Source organism: Peromyscus leucopus, chromosome 20 (genome assembly GCF_004664715.2).
Source record: "Peromyscus leucopus breed LL Stock chromosome 20, UCI_PerLeu_2.1, whole genome shotgun sequence".
Taxonomy (NCBI): domain Eukaryota; kingdom Metazoa; phylum Chordata; class Mammalia; order Rodentia; family Cricetidae; genus Peromyscus; species Peromyscus leucopus.
Window position 1 is genome coordinate 4,347,058 of NC_051080.1, and position 23,168 is coordinate 4,370,225.

General features: G+C 52.8%; 2 protein-coding genes across 8 annotated transcripts in view; one reads left to right on the forward strand and one right to left on the reverse strand.

Moving 5' to 3' along the window:
• Asic1 (acid sensing ion channel subunit 1) overlaps nt 1-3,605 on the reverse strand; it is a 28,410-nt gene extending 24,805 nt beyond the window's left edge. The window contains exons 1-3 of one of the 2 annotated variants that reach the window (XM_028874601.2): nt 2,584-3,602; nt 1,296-1,673; nt 541-736 (exon numbers count right to left, since the gene is read on the reverse strand). In XM_028874601.2, coding sequence (XP_028730434.1) covers nt 541-736; nt 1,296-1,657 — 558 coding nt within the window. In that variant the 5' untranslated portion in view covers nt 1,658-1,673; nt 2,584-3,602. Of the gene's footprint in view, nt 1-540; nt 737-1,295; nt 1,674-2,583 lie in introns of both variants that reach the window. The other variant, XM_028874599.2, reaches the window with a different exon arrangement.
• Nucleotides 3,606-21,666: 18,061 nt separating this feature from the next.
• Nucleotides 21,667-23,168, forward strand: part of Racgap1 (Rac GTPase activating protein 1) — a 34,480-nt gene continuing 32,978 nt past the window's right edge. For 2 of the 6 annotated variants that reach the window (XM_028874605.2, XM_028874606.2), the window contains exon 1: nt 21,667-21,814. The gene's annotated coding sequence lies outside the window, so the exon portion shown is untranslated. Of the gene's footprint in view, nt 21,815-22,091; nt 22,383-23,168 lie in introns of those variants that run through there. The other 4 variants (XM_037197371.1, XM_037197373.1, XM_037197370.1 and 1 more) reach the window with 2 other exon arrangements.

Sequence of the window (23,168 nt, forward strand, 5' to 3'; positions counted from 1 at the left end):
GGCATGGAGAGAATGACCCATGTAGCTGTTCTTGAGGAAGCTTCCCTAACTCCGCATGCTCCACAGCTTTTTAACATGCACTCATGCCACCCAGGGATCTTATCTGACGCAGATTGCTGATTCTGCTTCAGTAGGTTAGGAATGTGGGGTGGCAAAGTCATTCATTTCTTCCACGCTCCCAGATGACAGCTTGCAGACCTACTTTTCAGTAATAAGGCTGTAGCTTACCTACCACTATTAACTCTGATCTCTGTGGCCCAGAATATGAGACTGGAGGGGGTTGGGCCACTGCAGGTAGTGTGTGTTCATGTCCATGGAAGTGTCTACGTGGCTGGTTTGTGTAGAATATACCACAGGCTTTCTTTCCTGCCGCCACCGATGCAAGGGTGAGGATCAAGTCTTCATGCAGTACAAATCCACTAGGTGCTGAACCAAGTCCCCAACCCCCAGGACCCCCAGCTCCCTCTCCAGGCACAGCACACCTAAAGAGAGGCCAGGCCTGCTTCTTGCAGGGTGACAGACTCCATACCGGGGACTCACCACTTTGAAGTCTTCGGCGCTGCAGGCCTCGCCTCGGAAGTGGCAGGAGAGCAGCATGTCTCGGATGTCGTGCCCCGCTCTGTCGTAGAACTCACGCATGTTGAAGGGCTTGGGCTTGAAGCTTCGGAAGTTGGCCTTGTCCTGCAATATCTCCAGCTGCTTCTCGTCAGCCATCTGTGTGTCCGGTATCTCATACCTGGAGCCCAGGGGTGAGTGGCACAATGGATCAGCGTGACCACTAGTGCCCATGCCCTACTCGGGGTGGGGCAGGGGCAGCACTCAGCCCCCGGAGGATCAGATCTGGGCATAGATAGGCAAAGAAGGAGAGCTGGGCATGTCAGGAGAACCCGACACATAGAACGTGAGAAGACAAAGGATCTGCAGTGGCTGCCCGGGGGGCTAGGGTGAGAAGCATGGGTAAGGCTGGAGCTATGGAGGGCACAGTCTCTCCCCTTTAAAGGTGGTCTGTCCCATCCCCTAAGTGGGGAGATGAGGCTATAGTGACGGGAGGAAGGTGACGCTCACTCCAGGGAAGGTTCCAACATCTCAAAGCTCAGGCTGGGTAGGGATGGAGCTGTTTTGAACTATGCTGGAATCAGAGATGGTGTGTACATAATTGGTGCTCAGCACTATCTCAATTCCTCCGCTGTGGCAGGTTTAAGGGGGTGCTACAGGGCAGAGCTGGTTGACTTTTGGCGGGCTAAGGAGGCTGCCACTCCACAAGCCCTGCAGAGGGGTGGATGGGAGCTGCCCACCTGTTGTTGAGCAGGGCCAGCAGCTCCCCAGCATGGTACAGGTCGTTCTTGGAGACTTGACTAAAGCGAAACTCATTGAGGTTGCACAGCGTGACGGCAGGGAAGGTGAGCTGGGAGGCAGCCACCTCGTCAAGCTTGGTGACGTGGTGGTAGCAGAAGTAGTACTGAACACGCTCGGTGCACACACACAGCAGGACGGCCAGGGAACTCAGGAAGCACAGGGCCCACAGTGCTCGCTTCAGAGACAGCCGCTCATAGGAGAAGATGTGGGCAAGGCCGTGCAGCGTGGAGCTGCTGGCGAAAGCCTGGATGCTCACCGGCTGGACACCACCCACCTCCTCCTCCTCGGTCTTCAGTTCCATCCTTGCCAGGGGGGTCCTGGGGGAAGGAAAGGGGAGACGAGAGTCTGTCATTGTCCTGAGAGGAAGGTACATGCAGGGCCCTTCCAACTATGTCTATCCAAAATCCTTTTCCGGAGGTCACTGCTCATCCAAGGGAGGACTTCCCCGGTGTGCAGGCTCCAGGGCGGCTTGACGGAAGAACCATCCAAGACGATAATCATTTAAACATAAAAGCTCAGGGTGTCAGCTGAGGTCGGGAGAATGCTCTGCAAGGGAGGCTTCCCAGACTACGGGAGACCCCAGATATAGTCACTAGAGTGACTGAGGGAAGTCCTGATGCACCCAAAGGCAGGCACAGGAGTTCCCTCCAGATGTGAGGTCACTCTGGGACAGGAATGTACCCCAGCCGAGATCAAACTCCCCATCATGGGATGAGCCAGGGGTCAGGAGCTCTTCTCTTAATCAAGGGTATCCCCAGGAACAGGCTGTCACCCTAGGAGCAAAACCAGGGCCAGAAAAATCTCCAGAGGTGGGCACATCTGGGGAGGGGCCCAGCCTGAATCCTCACCTTCTGTGTCTCCAGTTCTCACACAGGCACAGGCACAGGCACAGGCGCAGGCTGTGTGTGTGTGTGTGTGTGTGTGTGTGTGTGTGTGTGTGTGTGTGTTTGGGAGGGGGTGGCAGGCTGCCTGAGGTGGATGTATGAAGGAAGGGGGGGCGCGGTTCCCTATGACAGCCAGTTGTCCCCGCCCCGAACGCATCCCCCTCCAGTCCAGCTTCTCGTCGCAGTCAGATTCCCGGCTAGGCACCCCCCCCCCCCCCCCCCCCGCCCCCTCCCCATCCGCCTAGCTTCTCCAGAAGCTGGGGAAAGCTACAGGGGAGGAGAGTCTCGGCTTCGGGGCGCTGGGGAGCCCCGCGGCCCAAGGCAGCAGGATCGAAAAACCCACCTGAGGGGGTTGGGGAAAGCCGGCCGCCGCTGCAGGTCCTGGGGCGCAGGCCGTCCGTGGGCTCAGCGCCGCGCCGCGGAGGGGCTCATGGCCCGGAGCCCGAGGCGCCGGCCACCGCGGCACCCGCGCAGAGCCCTGCAGGGAGCGGCCCGGCCGGCCGGCTCGGCTCAGCTTGGTCCGCCGCCCGCGCGCGCTTGCTCGCTCGGCTCGGTCCGCCCCGGGCTCGGCGCGCTGGCGCTGCGCGGTGCTCTCAGCCCCGGGATCTGCAGGGATCCATCGTCCGGCCGGGAGGCGGCGGGAGGGGAGGAGGAGGGGAAAGGGTGCGCGTGCGCGCCTACGAGTGTCTGCGAGGGTGTCTCTGGGCCGGTGTGCGCGGGTCCCCGGGCCGGGGAGCGGAACCGAGGGCTCCCCCCGCTGGCTCGCCTCCTCCCGCTGCTCTCAGCAGCGCTGCCTCGTTAGGATCCTGGAGCCGGTTCTCTGCCTGCGAGGCCCTGTAGCTTGTATGTGTGTGTGTGACTATGTGTGTGGTGTGTGTGAGTGCGCGCGCGCTCGCTCGCTCGCGCGTGTGCGCGCAGGGAGGAGGGTGTCTGCCCCCAGCGTCCCCCTCCCCACGCTGTCTCCTTCGGATCGAAGCTCTTGCCTCTTGCTGCTGCTTCCTCGGGGGGCACATGCACACGTGTACACACACACACACACAAACACACACACTCGGAGTCACAGTCACACTTGACTGATTGAAGCACTTGCCTGTGTGGAGATACAGACACATAGAGACCAGAGTCTTATCATGCCACTCAGCCATCCACACATCACATACGCCTACACATCCCTGAACCCTGATCCACACATGAGCATTTACCTGTTTGTACACATTCACTCACCTGCTCTTGTTCCTGCTTCCCACCTACATGTGACGTATACACACATGCACATCTATAAACACAGCCTTCAACACCCAGACTCCCTGGATTGCTTAAGGAGCGTGTGTGAGGCGCCTCACTGGCAGATCTCTGAAGCAGGAGAGAAGGAAAGAGACATACCCAGAAGTGGGGGCAGGTGAGACAGAAGTAGGGAGAGGGGGAAAAGGAATAAATGGGTATAAGATGAGGAAAGCCTGAAAGGGGTGCCTACTCTGGGACGGAGCAGAGATCTGGGCACTGAACCTAGGCCTGGGGGCTGTTTCTGCAGCCGGTGGCCTCTCTCCTTCCCAACCTCCTTCTTTCTTCGAGGCCTTGGGGGGCCCTCCCTATCCAATTAGCAGAGAAGGAGCAATCAAGGGGAAGTTGTTAATTTGCTGATGCTCATTAGGGGCTCTTAGCACTGAGGCTGTTGAGGTCTGATGGTGTCAGATGATGATGGTGTGTGTGTGTGTGTGTGTGTGTGTGTGTGTGTGTGTGTGTGGTGCAAGACCAGAATTCTATCTGTAGCGGCTCCTTTGCTCCACTTAACAGGCTGGTGAAGCTCTGAGAGAAGGAAGGCAAGAAGCAGGCCTTGGGGACATGGCTCTGGGTTCAAGTTGGAGGGATGAACCTGCAGAGAGGAGGAGCTGACAGAGAGGGGAGAAGTGGATGAGAACTTGTGAGGGGTTGGGAGTAAAGGGTACCCCGGGAATCAGTGGAGAAATCTGGAGATTCCATAGAGAGAGTGGGGCTTGCAGCTGGGGAGAGATTGAAAACCATTCAGCAGGATCCAGAGCACCAAGCTGCCAAAATAAAGATAGAATCTTCCATTCAGCCTGGGGAGCTGTCCAGCTTCACAGGCGGTGCTGGTGGGCTGCCATGCCCCTGGGCAGCCACTGGGTGCCAGCACTCTCCCAGATACTTAAACTCCGCTCAAAGGAAGGGGGGGGCTGGCATTTGGGAGTAGGAGTTGCCCGAGGAGGGTCGCAAACTGGGTCTGAGAAAGCAATGACTCTAGCACTGGGTCTAGTCTGGTTCCAAGCTCCCAAATGTCCTCGGGGGAGGGGAGGACCATCTTGGAACATCTGTAATTCCTCCACTCTCCAGCCTTCACGAGCTGAGTGACACGTGGAGCCTCTTCTAATGGCTGCAAATTGCTTCAATCACCTGGGATGGTACCGAGGGAGCTGGGAGCGGCGGGGGTGGAGGGAAGGTGATGAGGTGAGGTGGAGGCAGGCGAGGACTGATTGAGGCCAATGAACAGCCTCAGGAGGAGTCTGGGGGCAAGATAAAAGGCATGAATCAGATTTCTGGGCTCCAACACCTGCTCCTGCCCCTCGACAGCACAGGCAGGACCCTTGACCTCTCTCAGCTTCAGTTTCCTCATCTATATGATGAAGAATGTATGGATGTATGTCAAGGACTACATTAACCACTGAATGAAAAATGCTCAGTATGTTGGTCCCGGTTAGTCATCCTCAATAACAAATGTTACCAGCAGTCTGATTTGGATCGGCAGGTAAAACCACCAGTGCAGCCACACCGGGACAGACTTTGAGGTGGTTTTTAATTAGTTCTTAGTTAATTCTTAATTCAGGTTGCCGGGGGAAGTCTTCCAAATGGACCCGCCTTAGATCACTTACACCACACCCTCAGTGGGTGGAGTGCAGGTGCCCAAACTTTTTGTTTTCTTTTGAGACAGGGTCTCATTGTGGAGCCATGGCTGGCCTAGAACTCACTATGTAGACCAGGCTGGCTTCAAATTAAAAAAGATCTGCCTGCCTCTGCCTCCTGAGTGCTGGGACTAAGGTGTGAGCTGCCATGCCTGGCTAGTCAAGGTCAAAGTTGTTTTGTTTTGTTTTTAGTTATGTTCATTTTATGTGTATGGGTGTTTTGTCTGCATGTACTTGTGTGTACCACATGTCTGCCTGGTGCCTGTGGAGGCCAGCAGAGGGCATCAGATCCCTTGGAACTGGAGTGGTAGACAGTTGTAAGCCAACATGTAGGTGCTGGGAATTGAACCTGAGTCCTCTGGTCGAGTAGCAAATGCTCTTGGCCACCACCGAGCCATTCTCCAGCCCCAACCAAACTTTTTAAGACCTCTAACAGCAGTCAATCTTGAGAAACTCCTCAGCATCAGTAGGTCTGAATCAAGACTTCATGCGATGACCACAAGCCCCAGCCTCAGGAGTTTGGTTTTTACACCTAGCCTAAATTCCTCACTCTGTCATTTGCCGAGATGAAATGTAACCCTGCACACACCCCCTCCCGGCCCTGTTCACTGCATGGAACATCCGCTGAAGCTTTTCCTGTGTCAGATCTGGGGACAAAGGTAAGCAATGGTATCGTCCCCGCCTTCAAAGCCTCTCAGCAGCAAAGCAGTTTGCTGAGACCTGACTCCAGAGCAAAGGTCAGCTGTGACATGGGGGTGGGCTGGCCTGCAGAGGGGTAGTTATCCTGACGGGGCTTCAGGGAGCAGGACGTTGATGGTGCCGAGGCCTTGTTGGGTGACACTTGAGGGATCCAGAGGGGGTGATTAACGAAGACACCCTAGTCCCTCTGCTTCTCGGAGCCCGCCCGCCGGCTCTCACCCAGGCCCTGACAGACCCTGCTCCACACTGGTGACATCTACTCCATGGCCTTCCTAGACCTCATACCCCTTTGCCCCTGGAGCGCAGGAGGGAAATGGGTTCCTCCCTCCACTAGAGAGGATCCCCAGCCTTGGACCCATCCAAGGCTTTGCCGTCTTACTGACCTGGGTCCCAGTCTTAGGTGTGTTACACCAGTATTGTGCGGTCCTGGCCCAGAAATGTGGTCTGAACCCCACTTTCCCCCCATAAGCTATAAAAGGCAGTGAGCGCCTAGGCTGACGGAACAGCGTGTGCCTGGCTAACAGTAGGTGTCCCATCGATGGTGCCAAGCACCACCATCATCCCTGAAAGGCTGATGGGGCAAATTCCCCACGGACCCTTTCCTTGCGTATGGCCCCATCTGCTCTGCATGCAGAAGCATCCTCCAGCCTGTCAGAGATGGGTGAGGAAGGGGGGAGGGCAGAGGGGGGACAAGGCCCCCCGGGACTCCTAGGCAGCTCTTCTCGCTCCCCCGTGCGTGAAATCACACACGCCCCAATCTGTCCACATCCACTTCGTTTGCTAGCTCAGCAAAGGCAGAGACGATTAGGAAGTTCATTAGCAGGCAGTAAGGGAGGGGCTAGGGACCCATCCTCACACTCCCTCACCCTTCTGTGCCCCCCACCCATGACTTCACCCCCCCCACCCCGTTGTCTTGGTTTTCTGGTTCTTCTCTGCCGCCCCTCACCCTTTCTAGCTCATGCTATGCTCACTTCTGACCTGTTCCTCTCTCCTGCTCCTCTTCCTCCACTCATCCACGTCCCAGCCTTCTCTGCGGTTCAAGGCTTGCTCTTCCTCCCCCCCCCCCCGTTCTCCTCTCTCCCACCTAACTGGTTCCTGCCCCCACTTGAATCTGGGACTCATGAATGCGTTCCACATCTACCACAGGAATCAGCACGGTTGCCTGCCGGGTCCCCTGTCTGCCCCCACAGCCGTGGAGGATCCTCCTCTGGCCCTCATTTCTGACTTCTGGCTCACTGGCTGCTGGAGGGCTCTGATTTGTGTCAGTGCTGGGGGGCAGGACCGGACATGGGGCAGGAGGTGTGTGTCGGGGGGTGGGGGGGTGGATTTCCCCCATACTGCTGCCCCTTGTCTGCACAGCCATGGTTAAGCTTGAACTTTTCTTGCCCCCCCCCCCGGGGGGGGGTGGCCCGGAAGATGACCACCTCTTTTCTGCCACACATTCTGATTTATGTGTCAACATGTCATCTTCTGAAGCCACAGCTTTACAAGGGAAAGATCATTAAAGAGAAGAGGTCGGGGAGGAGGTCCCGGTGGCCTTTCCCTGCCTGGGAAGGATAGGTCTTTGAGGAGTGAGCACAGAAGGGAAACAGAAGGCCTCTGGTGCCAGGTGCTCTGCCTCCCAGAAACTTCCTTGGTCAATTCCCCGCCTGGCACTGAGTTCCAGGTCCCTCCTGTACCACCTCACCTTCTTTCTCTACTTGAGGTGCTATGGCTGCTTGGGGATAGGTCTGTCCTCTGTCTTTTTGTATCTGTTTCAGGTGGGGTATCCCTGAGTAAGCAAGGGTTGCCCTGATTTCCAGAGGCGAGAACACCGTGGATGAGGTGGGCCTAGAGAAGGATGCTCCAGTCTTTCTCTTGCTGGCCGGCAGTGGGAGCACAAGGTCCAGGGTACCCTCTGGGGGAGGGACTACATTTCTGACAGTGAGATGCAGAGACCTGGCGTGAACCTGGTAAATGCAGCTGGGGAAACAGCATTTAAGGAATTGAATAAATGAAGAGCATTCTTGGGAGTCCTGGCTGGGTTAGGCAGGGTGTGTGCGCGCGCGTGCTCGTGCTCGTGTGTATATGAGTATGCCCCCGCGCGCGCGCGCGCCCTCTTCCCCTTCCACCAGCTTGTCCTTGGGGCGCCGGGGTCTCGGAGCTGTTCCCAGCAAAGCACAATCCTCCACCACCTAGCAGGACTTCTCCAGTCCGCTGCCCTTCCCAGCGGGCCCCCTCCTACCCTAGCCAGAGCCCGTGGAAGGCGCAATCTCAGCGCCCAGGGCGGCCAGCGAGCCGGAGGAGGCAGAGGCGGTGAATAATTCATGGGGCTGGGAGGCCCTTATCTCCCCGGCCGGCCCCACCCGGGGGCCCCTGTGCCGGGCTGCAGTCCCTCGGCTCTCCGCTTTATCTCGACGCCCAGCTTGTAATGCAGCCCTCCATATCACAGGCAGAAGGGGAGATTAATTTTCTGGTTTTGCATGGGCGGGGAGGGGGAGAGGGCGAGGGGAGGTGCCGGGGAGCAGAAGCTGGGATCTTTCCGATTTCAGACTCCAGCGGCTTAATCCTCTCCCAGGCCTGCAGGAACCGGAGGAAGAGGGTGTTGCAAGCCAAATTTCATCATCGGCGGCAGCCCCAACAGAGGGAGGAGGAGGCGAGGGGCAAACAGACGGCAGAGGCAGCAGCGCTGGCGCGGAGAGGGGAGCTGTTTGGAAACAGGGTGTCGGGTGGCCCTCAGCCTCGCTGCGCACAAGGCTGCCTTGTGGCGAGCTGGGACTCCCTGCCCATGTGGGGCACTCGTGGGCACACCACATGGGCACACGTATGTGACACACAGAGCTGGGGGCACATGGGCATACCTCTTTGTAAGCTGACACCATCCTGATGTCTGCCTTGCTGTGCTGATAGCATCCAGAAAGAGTCTAAAGAAACGTTGACTGACTGATGTCTGAGGAATGTTGACGATCTGAGCAGACACAGCGCCACATGCTCCTAGAATCTGGTTCTGCCAGCTTCTTGCCATCTGCCCCGTGGGCCCTGGCACGTGCCAACTACTGGCTCCCTTCATTTTTTTTTTTTATGTGCTTTCGTGGTCTGCATAGGACAGTGAGGGTCTCTGCTACTTCAAGACCCATAGCTAAAGGAACCTACCACCTGTTAGCTGAGCACGGGCAGGGCCCTGGGCAGGCAGGCCCGTGCTTCCTGCCTTCACAGAGCTGAGTACCCAGAGGAGAGATGATTGACACCTGGGTAACTGACTCCGTGAAAGAAAGGATGCGATGCTAGGAAAAAGAGCTCAGGGGAAGGGCCATTGGTGAGAACCGGGGAAGCATTTTAGAATGTGGTGTTTATGAGATACGGTTCTGTTATTAGTCTGAACTGGTATTAATGGTGTGAGAGGGAGGTGAGGCTTTTTCTGGGGGAAAAAAATGATGGGGGATGTCAGGATGAAGACATAATCGTTTCGTCCATTTAGTGGGTGATGGGAACAGTGAGGGTCAGGGGCTAGGGTCAAGTGGAGGAACTGAGATCTGCCCTGAGGTTGCAGGCTGGCCATAGATGTGCTGTGAGCAGGAAGTGGCTTGATCAAAATGGTACCCGTGGGAAGGAAAAGACAGGGCATTGTACTAAATGTCATGGGAGAGATTATCTCAATGAAACCCTTAGACGTCGAGGTCATCCCATTTACTGAGAGGTGATGTCACCTCACTGTATAGACGAGAAAACTGAGTCATGGAGGTGTTGGCAATAGAATGGAAATCAATGAAGGAAACAGAGATTGAAACAATAAATTATTTAACAACTCCATGCACTTTCAGGCATGGAAAAAAAAAGCTCTTTTTTCATACTTTGATGTTCAATTTATTAATCTTTATTCAATTATTAACATTCCTCTAAATAGTCTCATACTACTTACACAACCAATAAATCAAAAACTTCTGCAATTAGCACATTTTATTTTTCCAAATATTTAAGCATTGATTGCAAATGAAATCAAGCTCTTCATAAATCCATCAATTTTTCTCAAAAGCTTCAAACATCATTAAAAGCAGAGAAAACATCCATTACAAAATCAACATCGTGCATTTAATTTTCTTTGTGTGATGTTTCTAGTGCTACTTCCTTTGTTCTTATTGTATTTTCCCTTTCCTTCCCGGGCAGAGGATTTTCCTAACTTACACTAGAGAGGGCGGGTTTACTTTTTCCTGCAGGCTGGGACTAAGGGATGAGATTAGGCAGATGGGAGAGAGTTGGGTGGGTGCACAAACCCCAGGGGTGGGGGTCTTTTAAGGACTTTCTTCTGGAGTTCATTATACATCCATTCCCCTATTCCATCAGACCAATCACAGGCTCTGGTATTTTCATGTATGACCCTAATCTTTTTCCCCAAATGATTCTGGTTCTGAGGGCCTTATCTTTACTGCGCAGCCCACCGGATAGCACCATTCTGAAGGGGCCCTGGTCTGGTTAAGCTGAAAGCCCTTGGTCAATTGGTTAACTGGAACTCCAGCCTTTCCTTCTCAACCGCTAAGACCTCCAGTATTGTCATCCGGGGCGCTGAAGCAAGTTTCTAAGATGAGGTATTAAGGGCTTAAATTAGGACAGCGGTGATGGAAATAAAAAGAACTTAAAAAAAATTTTTTTTTTCTTATAGAAAGTCCATGAAGGTAAAATTGACTTCTGCTAACTGGAGGATAATATTCGCCTCATCGAATCAACAAAATGCATGTGAAGCCCTTTGTACCTTCCAAGCACCACTAGGTCCTTTTTTTTTTGTTTGTTTGTTTGTATCATATTATCATTATGAAATGGCTAAGAACAAAACCACACGGGGTTTGTGCAAATGTAAGTGTGAACAAAAAGAAGGCAGATGAGGAGGCTGAAGGACAAGTGGCATGGAGAAGGGTTAGCTGAAGGGATGAAGACAACCGAGGAGGTGTCGCAGAGACCAAACAGGTAGGGGGAGCAAGAAACAGTAAGGTGTGTTACGGAGGCCAGAAGTGGGTAGGCCTGCACTAGGTGGGGCAGTCTGGGTATGTCAAGAGACAGGGAAGGAAAAGAGATAAGTGAAGAGGTATGGCAGGTCGATAGGATGTGCGGATAGGGCCACAGAGGAGCTGGTGTCTAAAGTCGTGACCTTGGACCTGAAAAGATGCAAGACAGGAAGGCAAGGGTGGCTCCGGGATCCTCTGCCGCTCAGGACTAAGGGTCCCTCTGTGGCCAGTGTGACTCTTCCTAGTGAGCAGAAACTGTGTGTGCCATATGGTCCTCAGCCTGCTGCCACAGCAGCCACCGCCTCCTGCTCGATCTCCAGCCTTCCCCGAGATTCTGAGATGTGGAATTGCAGCAGCTTAAGACCGGCAGGAACTCACCCAGGCGTGGTGATACATGCTTGCACTACCAGGATTTGGAGGGGTGGAAGCAGGGAGATCCCATGTTTAAGGTTAGCCTAGGATACAAAGGGAATTCAAAATCAGCCTGGGCTATAGGGCAACATCCTGTTTCAAAGTACCAAGTGCTGGAATTGTAGCTCAGTGGTAGAACACTTGCTTGCGTGTCTAACATCCTAGGTTCAACCCCCAGCCCTGAAAAAACCAAACCCAAATCAGACACACACACTGAGGCTGGAGAGCAGATGTCACATGTTTAGGGGGACGAGGCTGGAATTGGAATTCCGAACCCCAAGCTGACATCCTTTACTTATCACTCGGCGTGGAGATCTTACTGCACAAGGCTGTCTGAAAACCCTCTCCCATGTGATGAAGCTTTTTTGTTTGCCAGGCTTAGAAATGCTGGGGCTGGGGAGGTAGTCAGGAGCGGATTTGGTGATGAGGCTTCAGCAAAGGCGAGTCCACTCCTAGGCTTAGCCAGGAGCACCTGTGGTGTCGCGGGGGCCAAAGTGATAGGAGGCAGAAGTGAAAGGAGATTGGGGGCTGGAGATGAGGCCCAGCCTATGGCTCCCCTTCAAGTGTCTCTCTCTGTCTTAAAGTGTGTGGGAAGACTGAGAAAGGGAAGATGAAGGCATGGTGGGTGGGAGATGTCTACAGATGAGTGACAGCAGGAGACCAAGGGTGTGAGGTTTCAGTACAGGATAGGGAGGCGCCTTGTCTAACGGGAAAGAGCCACAGACAAGCCCTAAGTGCAGCGTCCCTCTGTCCGTCCTGGGCCTCTGGACGCATTGCCCGCCCCCTCTGTCTCCATTTGGTCATGACTTAGCTCATTAATTGCCTAAAGGAGGGGAGCAGCCCAGAGCAGGGGTGACTGGCAGAAGTAATGGATTAGATGGACTCTTGGGGAATGGACTGGACTGGAATGTGGCCTGGGCTGGGGCATAGCAGAGTCCATTCAGATCCAGTTTGGAGGAAGCACTTTTCAACTGTGATGCAGACACCAAATGCTTTCACTTCCAGACACCAACCCCAATCCAATCAATACCATTAGCTCCATTTTCCTTCGGGTCGTGGTCACCATTATTACCATTGTGGTAGACATTCTCTAAGATGGGTCCCAGTGACCTCTGCCTCCTGGTATTTTATGCTGTGTATAATCCTATCCCTTTAGGTATGGGCTGTTATTAACAACTTTCTTTCTTTCTTCCTTTCTTTCTTTCTTTCTTTCTTTCTTTCTTTCTTTCTTTCTTTCTTTCTTTCTTTCTTCCTTCCTTCCTTCCTTCCTTCCTTCTTTCCTTCTTTTTCTTTTTTCCTTTCTTCCTTTCTTTCTTTTTCAAGACAATCTTTCTCTGTGTAGCTGTCCTAGAACTCACTTGGTAGCCCAGGCTGGCCTCAAAGTCACAGAGGTCCACCTGCCTCTGCCTCCTGAGTGTTGGGATCAAAGGTGTGCGCCACCACCGCCAAGCTAAAAACTCATTTCTACTTGAATTTACTTTTGCATTTATCTATTTATTTATTTTGTGGTGTGTATGTGTGAAGGTCAGAGGCTGCCTCTCAGGAGTCAGTACTCCCATCCTTCTTTACAGGTTCTAGGGACTGAACTCAGGCCATCAGACTTGCGTTCCTGTCCTTCGGCCATTGACCCACCTCAGAACGCCCAATAACATCTCTAGTGATACAATCAGTGAGGTGACAAGATGTGACTTTAAGACTAGACCACACTAAGTGTGGTAGTGCATGCTTGTAATAGCACTATGGATTGTTATTACAATTATTATGGAGGCAGAAGTTTCAGGAGTTCAAGGCCAGCTCCAGCTACATAAGGAATCTGAAGCTAGCCTAGGCTACATGAGATCCTGTCTCAAATAGATGGATAGATGAACAGATCAGTCTCCAAAAACACCGTGGCTTCCATTTGGGGTACTCTTTTACTTGCATTGAGCAGAACCAGCTGCCGTGGTGGCAATGACCCTGGAGGGGCTTAGGTGGAGGGTAGTCTCAGGCCAACCCGCAGCAAGGTCCCAAGACTAAGAGGAACTGAATACTGTCAATAATTGTGTTCGTGAATTTGGTCACAGACAACCCTCCAATGAAGGTAAGAGATGACATGGGAGGACCTGTTGTCACCTTCATAGGACTTGTGAGAGACATGAGCCAGAGACCTCCAGCTAAGCCATCCAATCACCTGGCCTGCAGAAACTGAGTTAACAAATGTGTATTGCTTTGAGCAGCTAAGTTTTGGGTGGAATTTCTTATGTATCAATGACATCCACACCAGCCACCGTCACCACACACACCATTGCCTTCTTCATGCCATTTAATAGCGCAAAAACCATCACTACCAGCTGCAAAAGTCTTTCCAGTACCCAAAATGTGCCAGACTCTCCTTATACCCCAGGATGGCAAAGAGGTAGGAGATGTACTCTGTCACTAGTTGGGGACTGTAGTTGAGGAATCAGGACACAGTCCTAAACAGTGAGTGGTAAATCAAGGAAAACTCTACTCATTGCCTTGAGATCAGGATGTGTCTTAGTGAGGGTTTCTATTGCTGTGATGAAACACCATGACCAAAAAGCAAGTGGGAGGTGGGGGTAGCTGGAGAGATGGCAGCTCAGCAGTTAAGAGCCATCTTCCAGAGGCTGCTCTTCCAGAGGACCCAGGTTCAATCCCCAGCACCCACATGGTGGCTCACAGCTGTCTGGCTGCAGTCCCTGGACTCTGTGGGGCATGCACATACTTGCAAGCAAAACTCATGAATTGATAAAAACAATACATTAAAAATGCTAGTGGGGAGAAAAGGGCTTATCTGGCTTACACAAGCAGGGCAGGAACTGGAGGCGGGAGCTGATGCAGAGGCCATGGAGGGGTGGCTTACTGGCTTGCTCATTCTGGCTTGCTCAGCCTGCTTTCTTTCTTTCTTTCTTTCTTTCTTTCTTTCTTTCTTTCTTTCTTTCTTTCTTTCTTTCTTTCTCTCTCTCTCTCTCTCTCTCTCTCTCTCTCTCTCTCTCTCTCTCTCCCTCCCTCCCTCCTTCCCTTCCTTCCTTCCTTCCTTTCTTTCTTTTTTTAAGTTTTTGTTTTTGTTTTAATTGAATAACAAAACTCAAGACCAGTTAGATCAGGAAGGGTGACAGGAATCAGTCAAACCAAGACACACACCATTCAGAGTCCTGTTGAATCCTGGACTTCTTCTCTTCTCCTTCCCTTCCTCCGTTCCTGCCTCCTGAACCACTGTGGGCACAGCCTGCTTTCTTATAGAACCCAGGACCCCCAGCCTAGGGATGGCCCTGCCCACAATGGCCTGGGCCATTCCACATCAATCATTAATTAAGAAAAATGCCCTACAGGCTAGCCTATAATCCACTTTTATGGAGGCATTTTCTTTCTCTCTCTTTTTTTTCTTTCTTTCAAGATTTATTTATTTATTATAGTGTTCTACCTGCATGCCAGAAGAGGGCACCAGATCTCATTATAGACAGTTGTGAGCCACCACATGAAGGTGCTGGGAATTGAACAGGGGTCCTCTGGAAGCGCAGTCAGTGCTCTTAACCTCAGAGCCATCTCTCCAGCCCTGTGGGGGCACTTTCTTAACTGAGGATCCCTCCTCTCAGATGACTTTAGCTGATGTCAAGAGGACATAAAGCTAGCTAGGACAGGGTGGTAGGGAAGAGCTCACGGAGGAGAAGCGCTGTGAGGGCTTCCTGAAGGCTTTTACTCAGGCCTAAAGGAGCAATGCAATCACCACAGGGGACCGGCAGGGGAAGGCACTAGAGGATCCAGCCAGAGGGGAAGGAAGCTGTGAGAAATGAGATTGGAGCAGACAGCAGGCTCTGGAGACGCAGCACTTTATAAACTTGTACACGGCTCTGGGCTTCCCAAAGGGCTGTTCATGCGGGCCAGCCTCTTCAATGGGTGGGTGGGGAGTTTGGGGGCGCGGGGGGGGGGGGGAGGCGGTGAGCTGCGGGTGTGGCTCAGTGGTGGAGAGGTTGCCCGGTATGCATGAGGCCTTGGCTTCAATCTCCAGCATGGGGTTTGGATGTGGGAGGCCCACATCCAGCTGGGATAAGCCTGTGCAGAGAAAGGCCTAGACGCTCAGTGGAGACAATGTGGGGCAATGGGATCGGGGTAACTGGCCTCGGGTTCTTCCAGCTGGTAACAGTGGATCCCACAGTGTTAGCCTCTCTGCCAATTTTATCCCTTCTCAAGCTGTTGTGCTGTCCAGATATTGTATGAGAAACACAGTAGCCAGACAAGAAATCCTGATCTTTGGGGCTGGAGAGATGGTTCAGTGGTTAGGGCCACTGGCTGCTCTTGCAGAAGACCTGGGTTTGGTTCCCAAGACCCACGTGACAGCCCACAACCACATGTAACTTCAGTTCCTGAAGTGTGAATCAAATTAGTTTTTTTTTTTTTTTTTTTTTTTTTTTTTTTGGTTTTTTGAGACAGGGTTTCTCTGTGTAGCTTTGCGCCTTTCCTGGAACTCACTTGTTAGTCCAGGCTGGCCTCAAACTCACAGAGATCCGCCTGGCTCTGCCTCCCGAGTGCTGGGATTAAATTTAGTCTTAACAAATAAAAACCCGGATCAGAGAAACAGAGCAGCAGCCACTAGAGAGTTCTTACCTCTATGAATCCTCAGACCAGATGGGCAGGATCCTGTCTCCACCTCCCAAATGCTGGGATCAAAGGTGTGAGCCTCCACTGCTCAGCTCTGTTTCTGCTTTAGACTGGTTCAATCTCGTGTAGCCCAGGCTGGCCTTGAACTCCTGATCTTCCTGCTTCCTCTTCCCAAGTGCTGGGATTAAAGGCCACCACTGCCTGGCCTCTATGGTTAACTAGTGGCTAGCTCTGCCCTCTCATCCCCAGGCAAGCTGTATTTGTCAGAACACTAACAAAATATCATACAAGTTCCAGTTTTTCGGATGCTCTCATCTGGCTTCTTTGGGCAATACACACATGCGGTGCATAATCATATGTGAAAGCAAAACCACACACATAACATAAAAACAAATGTATCTTCTTTTAAAAATTGAAGAAAAGGAAATCTAGATCCTGTCCCCTAGCCCCAGCACCTCCAATGTCCCTGGAGGCTGGATGGAAGTTGTCTCATTCTGTATGAAGGCAGGATGACTCCAGAGGGAGCCAGGACCCTGTGGACATGAGGGCTGGGGGAGTTGGGAAGCATTCACAAATACCAGCTCCTTCTAAAACCGCTGCCTCTGGAAGATCTTTCAGGGTCTGTGGGAGGCGAGCTGATAGCTGCCCCCTTCAGCATAGGACTGTTTGACAGAGAAAGGACCCAATTTCAGGACCCTTTCCCCAGAGAGACCATGTCACTACGGAAGACCAGGCCAGAATCAGGGATCCTGGGACTGGCAGGGCCCTCTGGAGGCGTGGTGGTGCCCAGGCCAGTCTCTAGCAGGAGCATGTCTGAGTCCTCACGATGTTACCCCTTCTGTATCACCTTCTAGATACTTCCACCTGAGCTCACCCAGCTCTTGATTTCCTTCAGCCCCATTTTACAGATGAACAAGTGACAGCTGAGAATGAAGACTGAAGCCGAGCGAGGCTTCTCTGACCCCAGGTCTCTGGGTGCCAAATGTCTTTTTTTTTCTTCTACTCAGTGGTCCCTGGCGTGAAGTCTCAGTGACTGTCCTGGGCTGAGAGGCCACAGGAAGTTGGAATCCCAGCCTCCTCTCCAGGCCCCAGAGCGCTGTTCTTTCTGCTTCATCACACCGTGCTGGGTAGAAAAACTGCTTTGGGGAAACAAGTTTGGCAGAGGAGAGGGAACAAGGAGGAGGGGTGGGCGGGAGGAGGGAGCTGGCAGCCTGCAGGTGACTGCAGAGAACAGGGTCGATAAGGATATAGGAGGACTGGGACACCAGGGTCCCCAGTTGGCTGGGGCTGGGACCAGCCCTTCACACTGTCATGCCCAGGCCTGAGGCTGCAGGCTGCCAGTGTTCTCTCAAGACCCCTGGAGAGCCCGAAATCAAATATTCCTCCTCCCCTGCTCAGGCAGCCTTATTGCCATTGACAGCAAATGTATTGCTCTAATCTCTTCTCATTTGGCCAGGATGGGCTCCATTCTGACCTCCCGCCCAGCCTCGGAGGCTTCACGGAGGTGGGAGGGAGGTGGAAAGGAGCAGAAGGAAAGGTGGGAGGGGGACAGGAAGGCCTAGGCTGTCAACGGGGTAGCTGCAGTGATCCCAGACTCCTCGTCATGGCCTGCTCTCCAGCGTGCTGAAAGCTCCCAGGGAAAGCCAGTCCCTCAACCCAAGGGTCTCCCTGTGGAAGTAGGGTGGGTAGTGTGGGTAGCAAGCCTGACACGTCAGGACAGCAGACCTCTGCAGAGCACTGTGTGTGTGTCTGTGTGTCTGTGTGTCTGTCTGCCTGCCTGCCTCTCTGTGTGCCTGTGTCTGTCTGTCGGTCTGTATCTACATGTGAGTACGTGTTTAAGGGACATCTGCCTGCCTGCCTGCTCCACTGTCCTCTGCCGCCCAGAGAAGCCTGGCCAAATGTGTGACTTGCTGCTCCTTTGCTGGTCTGTCCTTCTGGTCTTCTCCGCTGAGGCATTCTGTAAGGATCAGATGTGGGGTGAGGATGGGACACATAGACAGGAGAGTGATAGCCTGGGGAATAGAGATGGTATCTGTAGAGTCCTGTCCATCTCTTCGTGGATCTTTAGGTTGGGTTGGAATGTTTTCTGTATCCTTTTAGCTTATTGGTGAGAGGAGGCCTTCGATCTGTGGTGTGGGTGTATACATACCAAAGTCTCTCTTTGAAGTCCCCTGGCCTCTTCCAAAAGAAACCTTTGATGGAAATGGCCGAACTGGACCGGAACCTGCAGGGTTCAGCAGCAGAGGGAGGGTAATAGAGTCCTTCTGGCTCCAAGCTGCTGCCTCTTATTGCCAGGCAAGCCTGTTTTCCATTTTCAGAAAGGCATCCCTGACTTGTTACACAGCTTTCCAAGTCCTGTCCTCCTTTCTTCCTTCCTTCCTTCCTTCCTTCCTTCCTTCCTTCCTTCCTTCCTTCCTTCCTTCCTTCCTTCCTCTCTCTCTCTCTCTCTCTCTCTCTCTCTCTCTCTCTCTCTCTGTCTCTCTCTCTTTCTACACTCCCCACACCATGGTCTCTCTATTATGTAGTCCTGGCTGTCCTGGAACTCACTCTGTAGATCAGGCTGGCCTCGAACTCACAGAGATCTACCTCCCTCTGGCTTCTGAGTGCTGGGATTAAAGGCTCTCAAGCTATGCTTCTCAGTTCCTTCTTGTCTGAGGATGGCTGAGGTGGAATTTGAGAAACTCTACTTCCCGGTTTCTGAAGTCTAATCAAAGGAAGACAGAGTCACAAGGTAATAAAACTAGCTGGAGCCGAGTGGCGGTGGCGCATGCCTTTAATCCCAGCACTCGGGAGGCAGAGGCAGGCGGATCTCTGTGAGTTCGAGGCCAGCCTGGGCTACCAAGTGAGTTCCAGGAAAGGAGCAAAGCTACACAGAGAAACCCTGTCTCAAAAAACCAAAAAAAAAAAAAAAAAAAAGTCAAATATGCACTGACCACAGCCCAGCATGTGGGCGACAGCGCCTCTGTCTGGGCTCCTGGCCTGGAGGGGTTCGGGGTGGGGCGGGATGGGGCTGCCCGCAAAGGTGATCCAACAGGAAGGACTCGGGTCCCACGACAACGCTCTCCCTCACCCTGAGGCCCCTCACAGACTTAGCCACCCACCATCGCACCACTGTGGTCTCCAGAGGCTGAAGGACCAGGTTAAAAGCCTGCGCCTTCAATAAGTGGCAGAGCCAGGATTGAACTCTAGGCTTCCTAGAACCAGAACCTTTGGTTTTCCCAGTCCAAGTGGAGTCCAACATGCTCCCTATGCAGAAAACTGAGTGGGGTGAAAGGATTTTAACAGCTCCCTAGCCCCCACCCTGCTCCTGCCCCGTACCGGCGCACACACACACACACACACACACACACACACACACACACACACATTGCTTTTTTTTTTTCTCAATACACTGGTGCAGCAGGCAAAGGGGGTTGAGAGGGACAGTGCTGGTGGAGAGGACCCGCCCCCAGGCATCCTTTGGACCATGTAGCCTGGGTGGTGGGGTAAAATACTGCCACCATGTGGTTGAGCTCAACTCACCTGCACTCGAATGACTGTTTATTGGGGCTGCCTACAATGGGAAATGTGGTTAATCAAAGGCATACTGTAGCAGGAATCCTAATTGGTCTTAATAGTAAAAACCTGGAGCCAGATATCGAGGTAAATGCTGGAAGATCAGAGACACAAAGGAGCAAGCAACAGCCACCTCTTGCCTTGCCAACTCCTCAGCCTAAAAAGGGGCTGAGCTCCTGTCTCTTCCCACCTTCTATTCCTCTCTCCGCCCAGCCATATCACTTCCTGTCTCTTAGTGCTGGGATTAAAGGTGTGTGCCTCCCAAGTACTGGGATCAAAGGCATGAGATCCTAAGTGCTGGGATTAAAGGGGTGAGCCTCCACTTCCTGGCTCTGTTTCTCTTTAAGACTGGATCAATCTTGTGTAGCCCAGACTGGCCTTGAACTCCTGTTCTTCCTGCTTTCTCCTCCCAAGTGCTGGGATTAAAGATGTGTGCCACCATGCCTGGCCTCTATGGTTAATTAGAGGTTATGATTAATTAGTGGCTAGTTCTGCCCTCTGATCTCCAGGCAAACTTTTGTTAGAGCACAAAGTATCACCACAGTGTGCTACTGCTGTCCTTCTGAAGCTGATGGCCCAGCAAGCAAGGTAAAGGACACTTACTGAGCACTTACTCTATACTGGGATATGTGCTAGGTTTTACAAGGACATCTGAGTTATTCCTCTGAATGACCCAATGAGATAAGACTTATAGACGACTGAGGCAAAGCTCAGTTAGCACGTGGGAGGCCATACAAAAGTAACTAGTAAAAAGAACCACACAAAGACGAGGTGACTCATATGAGGGCACAGTGCTTATAGCAAAGGAACAGAGGCAGGTAGCATAGATTCCTTTGAAGAACGCAATTAAAGTTCAAATCACCCGAAGAGTAGGTGGAACTTAGTCAGATGGGGGGGGGGCAGGAAGAGTGTTGGGGCAGATGGGACAACAAAAGTAAAGCCCTGGATGCTAGGAGTACTTGGTGAACTTCGGGACCTGTCATTGGGAGCAAGTTAAGGAGGGTGGCTGGAGATTGAGGAAGGACTCTGCTCTTTAGTAGGGAAGAGAGGTGAAAGAGGTGAAAGGAAGCTATTAATGGTTTTAAGTAAGGAAGAGTCGTAGTTGGATCTGCTTTTTGTTTTAGGCTGGTCTTGATCTCTCAGCTTCCACTTCCCAAGTGTGGGGATTATGGGTGCATGCCACCCCGCCTTTTTAAACGTCACAGTTGTAGAGAGCTCAAGGAGGGGTACAGTTTTCCAGGTTAGACTACTGAAGCAGACCAGGATGGTTACTGTAGAGAAATTAGATCTGGGCTAGCCTGGAGCTCACTATGTAGACCAGGCTGACCTTGAATTTACAGAGCTCCTCCTGCCTCTGTCTCGGGAGTGCTGGGATTAAAGGTGTGCGTCATCACAGGGACTGGCTCACTGTTTCTAGTAAGCTCTATCTTGCCAGTATTATGTCAAGTTGCTGGTAGCCATTCCTCCTTGATTAGTAATTCAGGAAGGAAGGGACTCCAAGACAGAGAAATAACAAAAGAAAAAAAAGATAGAGAGTACATTAACAGATTAAGAACGAATAGTTTGCTGATACTCGGTCGTAGTGTAAAGTGCATTTCTGATGTTGGGTCCAGATCTTTTCAAAGTTCCAAAGCTCTGTACCAGCATAATGCCAGATTTTAAGTGCATTTATTATATGGGGATTATAACACTTCATTTTGTATTTCTATTTGTTTCTTTGAGCTGTTTCCCCCCATTCATAGCGACTGGAAAGCAGAGACCACATGATCAAGCAGAGTGTTTGCCATGAAGTTGGCATACTTACTGTGCATCAAATAAAAGTCTGAATGAATGCTTGAATGAATGAAGGGATAATTATAGCTCAGAAAATATGGTTAAAATGATTGCTACTCTGTCTCCTTCTGGAATTCTTCCTATTCTACAGTAAGACCCGAAACTATTCAGTTATTAGTGTCCAAGAGCCCTATTTGCCTGCCCGGGGGAAAGAAGGAGGCAAGAATAATATGCAATTAGTCAACAGGTCATTAGAATAATTACAGGAAAGGGAGCCGGAGCCAAGGGCGGGGAACCTACACGGACCACAAAACACCCCCTACCCCCGCAAAACACATCACAGCGCCCCCACCCGAACTGTGCCCTTAGTCAAAATGGCCCCCTTTTGGCGTCTCCCTAACGTCACGCGCATGCTCACTTCCATTTTTTTGGGCGCCCGCCCCCTAGCCCCGACGCATGCGCCGTCGTGAGGCTGAGGTCGACTGTGATTGGTTGGTGCGCGATTTTGAACCGGATCTAGCGGCGCGGTTCCACACTGCCGTTAGCGAGGCGCGCCGCGAGCGGACAGCGGCCGTCCTGGGGCGCGGCGGCCGGAGAGTGAGCGCCTCGGGCCGGTCGGGGCTGCGTGTGCGCGGGACCGGGAGCCTCGGTAAGCGGGGCCGAGGCCGCGAGCGGGCGGCCGGCCGGCCGGGACGGGGGCCGCGCTTGGCGTGGCGTCCCGAGCCCCGTCAGGGGCGTCCTTTCGAGGCGTGGCCGCAGGGGCGGGGGTGTGGTCCCCCTCCCCCGAGGTGGTCTTCGCGGCGGGCACCGGGCCGGGGGGTGGCTGGCGTGGAGCGCCCCCTCACCCTTTGGGAGGAGCCGGGTTCTCCGAGGGAGAAGGCTCTGGTGTTTGGGGGGGGGGTGGTGCCTAGGCGGCCCAGAGCTGTCGCCCTGATTGTGGAGAATCGGAATGCTGGGAATTCGGACCCTTGACCGTCTCCGGTTGTCTTTAGTCCGCCTTTCAATAACAGCCCATTGCCCAGCGCCGCCACTAATCTGCCGTCCTGGAGCAGGTTTCTGATGCTGCCAGATAAACCATCTTGGCTTGGTCACAGCTTCCCCCAGCAGGAAAGCTAAGGCTGTGATATCGGGTAGCGTCCCAGTAGTGTGTAGGAGGGTCACTGGAGTCGCCGTTTACCTTTTCAAGTTCTGTCACTCCCAAGCAAACGGTACCCTATGTGAGTATATGTGACGGGTGTCTTACGTAGCCCAGGCTGGCCTTCTGTAGCCAAGGGTAACTTTGCACTTCCGGCCCTCCTACCTCTGGAGTGCTGGGATAGCAGCCATGACAGGGTGATTTGGGGATTACAAAGTGTGGCTCACCATTCCCAGTGTTTGCTGTGCCGAGGACCGAAGCCAGGCGCTTATGCATGCTAGGCAGGCGTGGTCTGAGCTCAAGGCCAGCACAGCTGCACACTTCTTTAAGTCCAAGTAAGGTTGTCTTCTGCTTCTCCTTAGAAATGTGTTGACCTGATGAGGCTGCTGTGCACTTCAGGCCAGTGGGCTGCAGTGAATCAAGGGAACCTGCTGTATCAGTTTTCAGTGTTGCCTAGTGGTGATCTTTAGCTTTTGGGTTGGTGGTAGTCTTGTGTCGTCGTCGTCGTCGTCGTCGTCGTCGTCGTCGTCGTCCCCCCCCCAGATGGTTTCTCTGTGTAGCCCTGGCTGTCCTGGAACTCACTCTGTAGACCAGGCTGGCCTTGAACTCAGAGATCTGCCTGCCTCTGCTTCCTGAGTGCTGGGATTAAAGGCATTGGCCACCACGTCCGGCTCAAAAGTAGTAGTAGTAGTCTTCATTCATGCTGAAATTTCATCTGATGTCACAAGGAGGTGCTGGTGAATTAGTGGAGCTAAACATCACCTGAGATAGTTTGACTCCAGGTCTGAGACAGTCTGTCTGACGCTCCACACACACAGGAGTTCTAATCAGCCTTATAGAATCCTTAACATTGGCTTTTCCCCCCTGG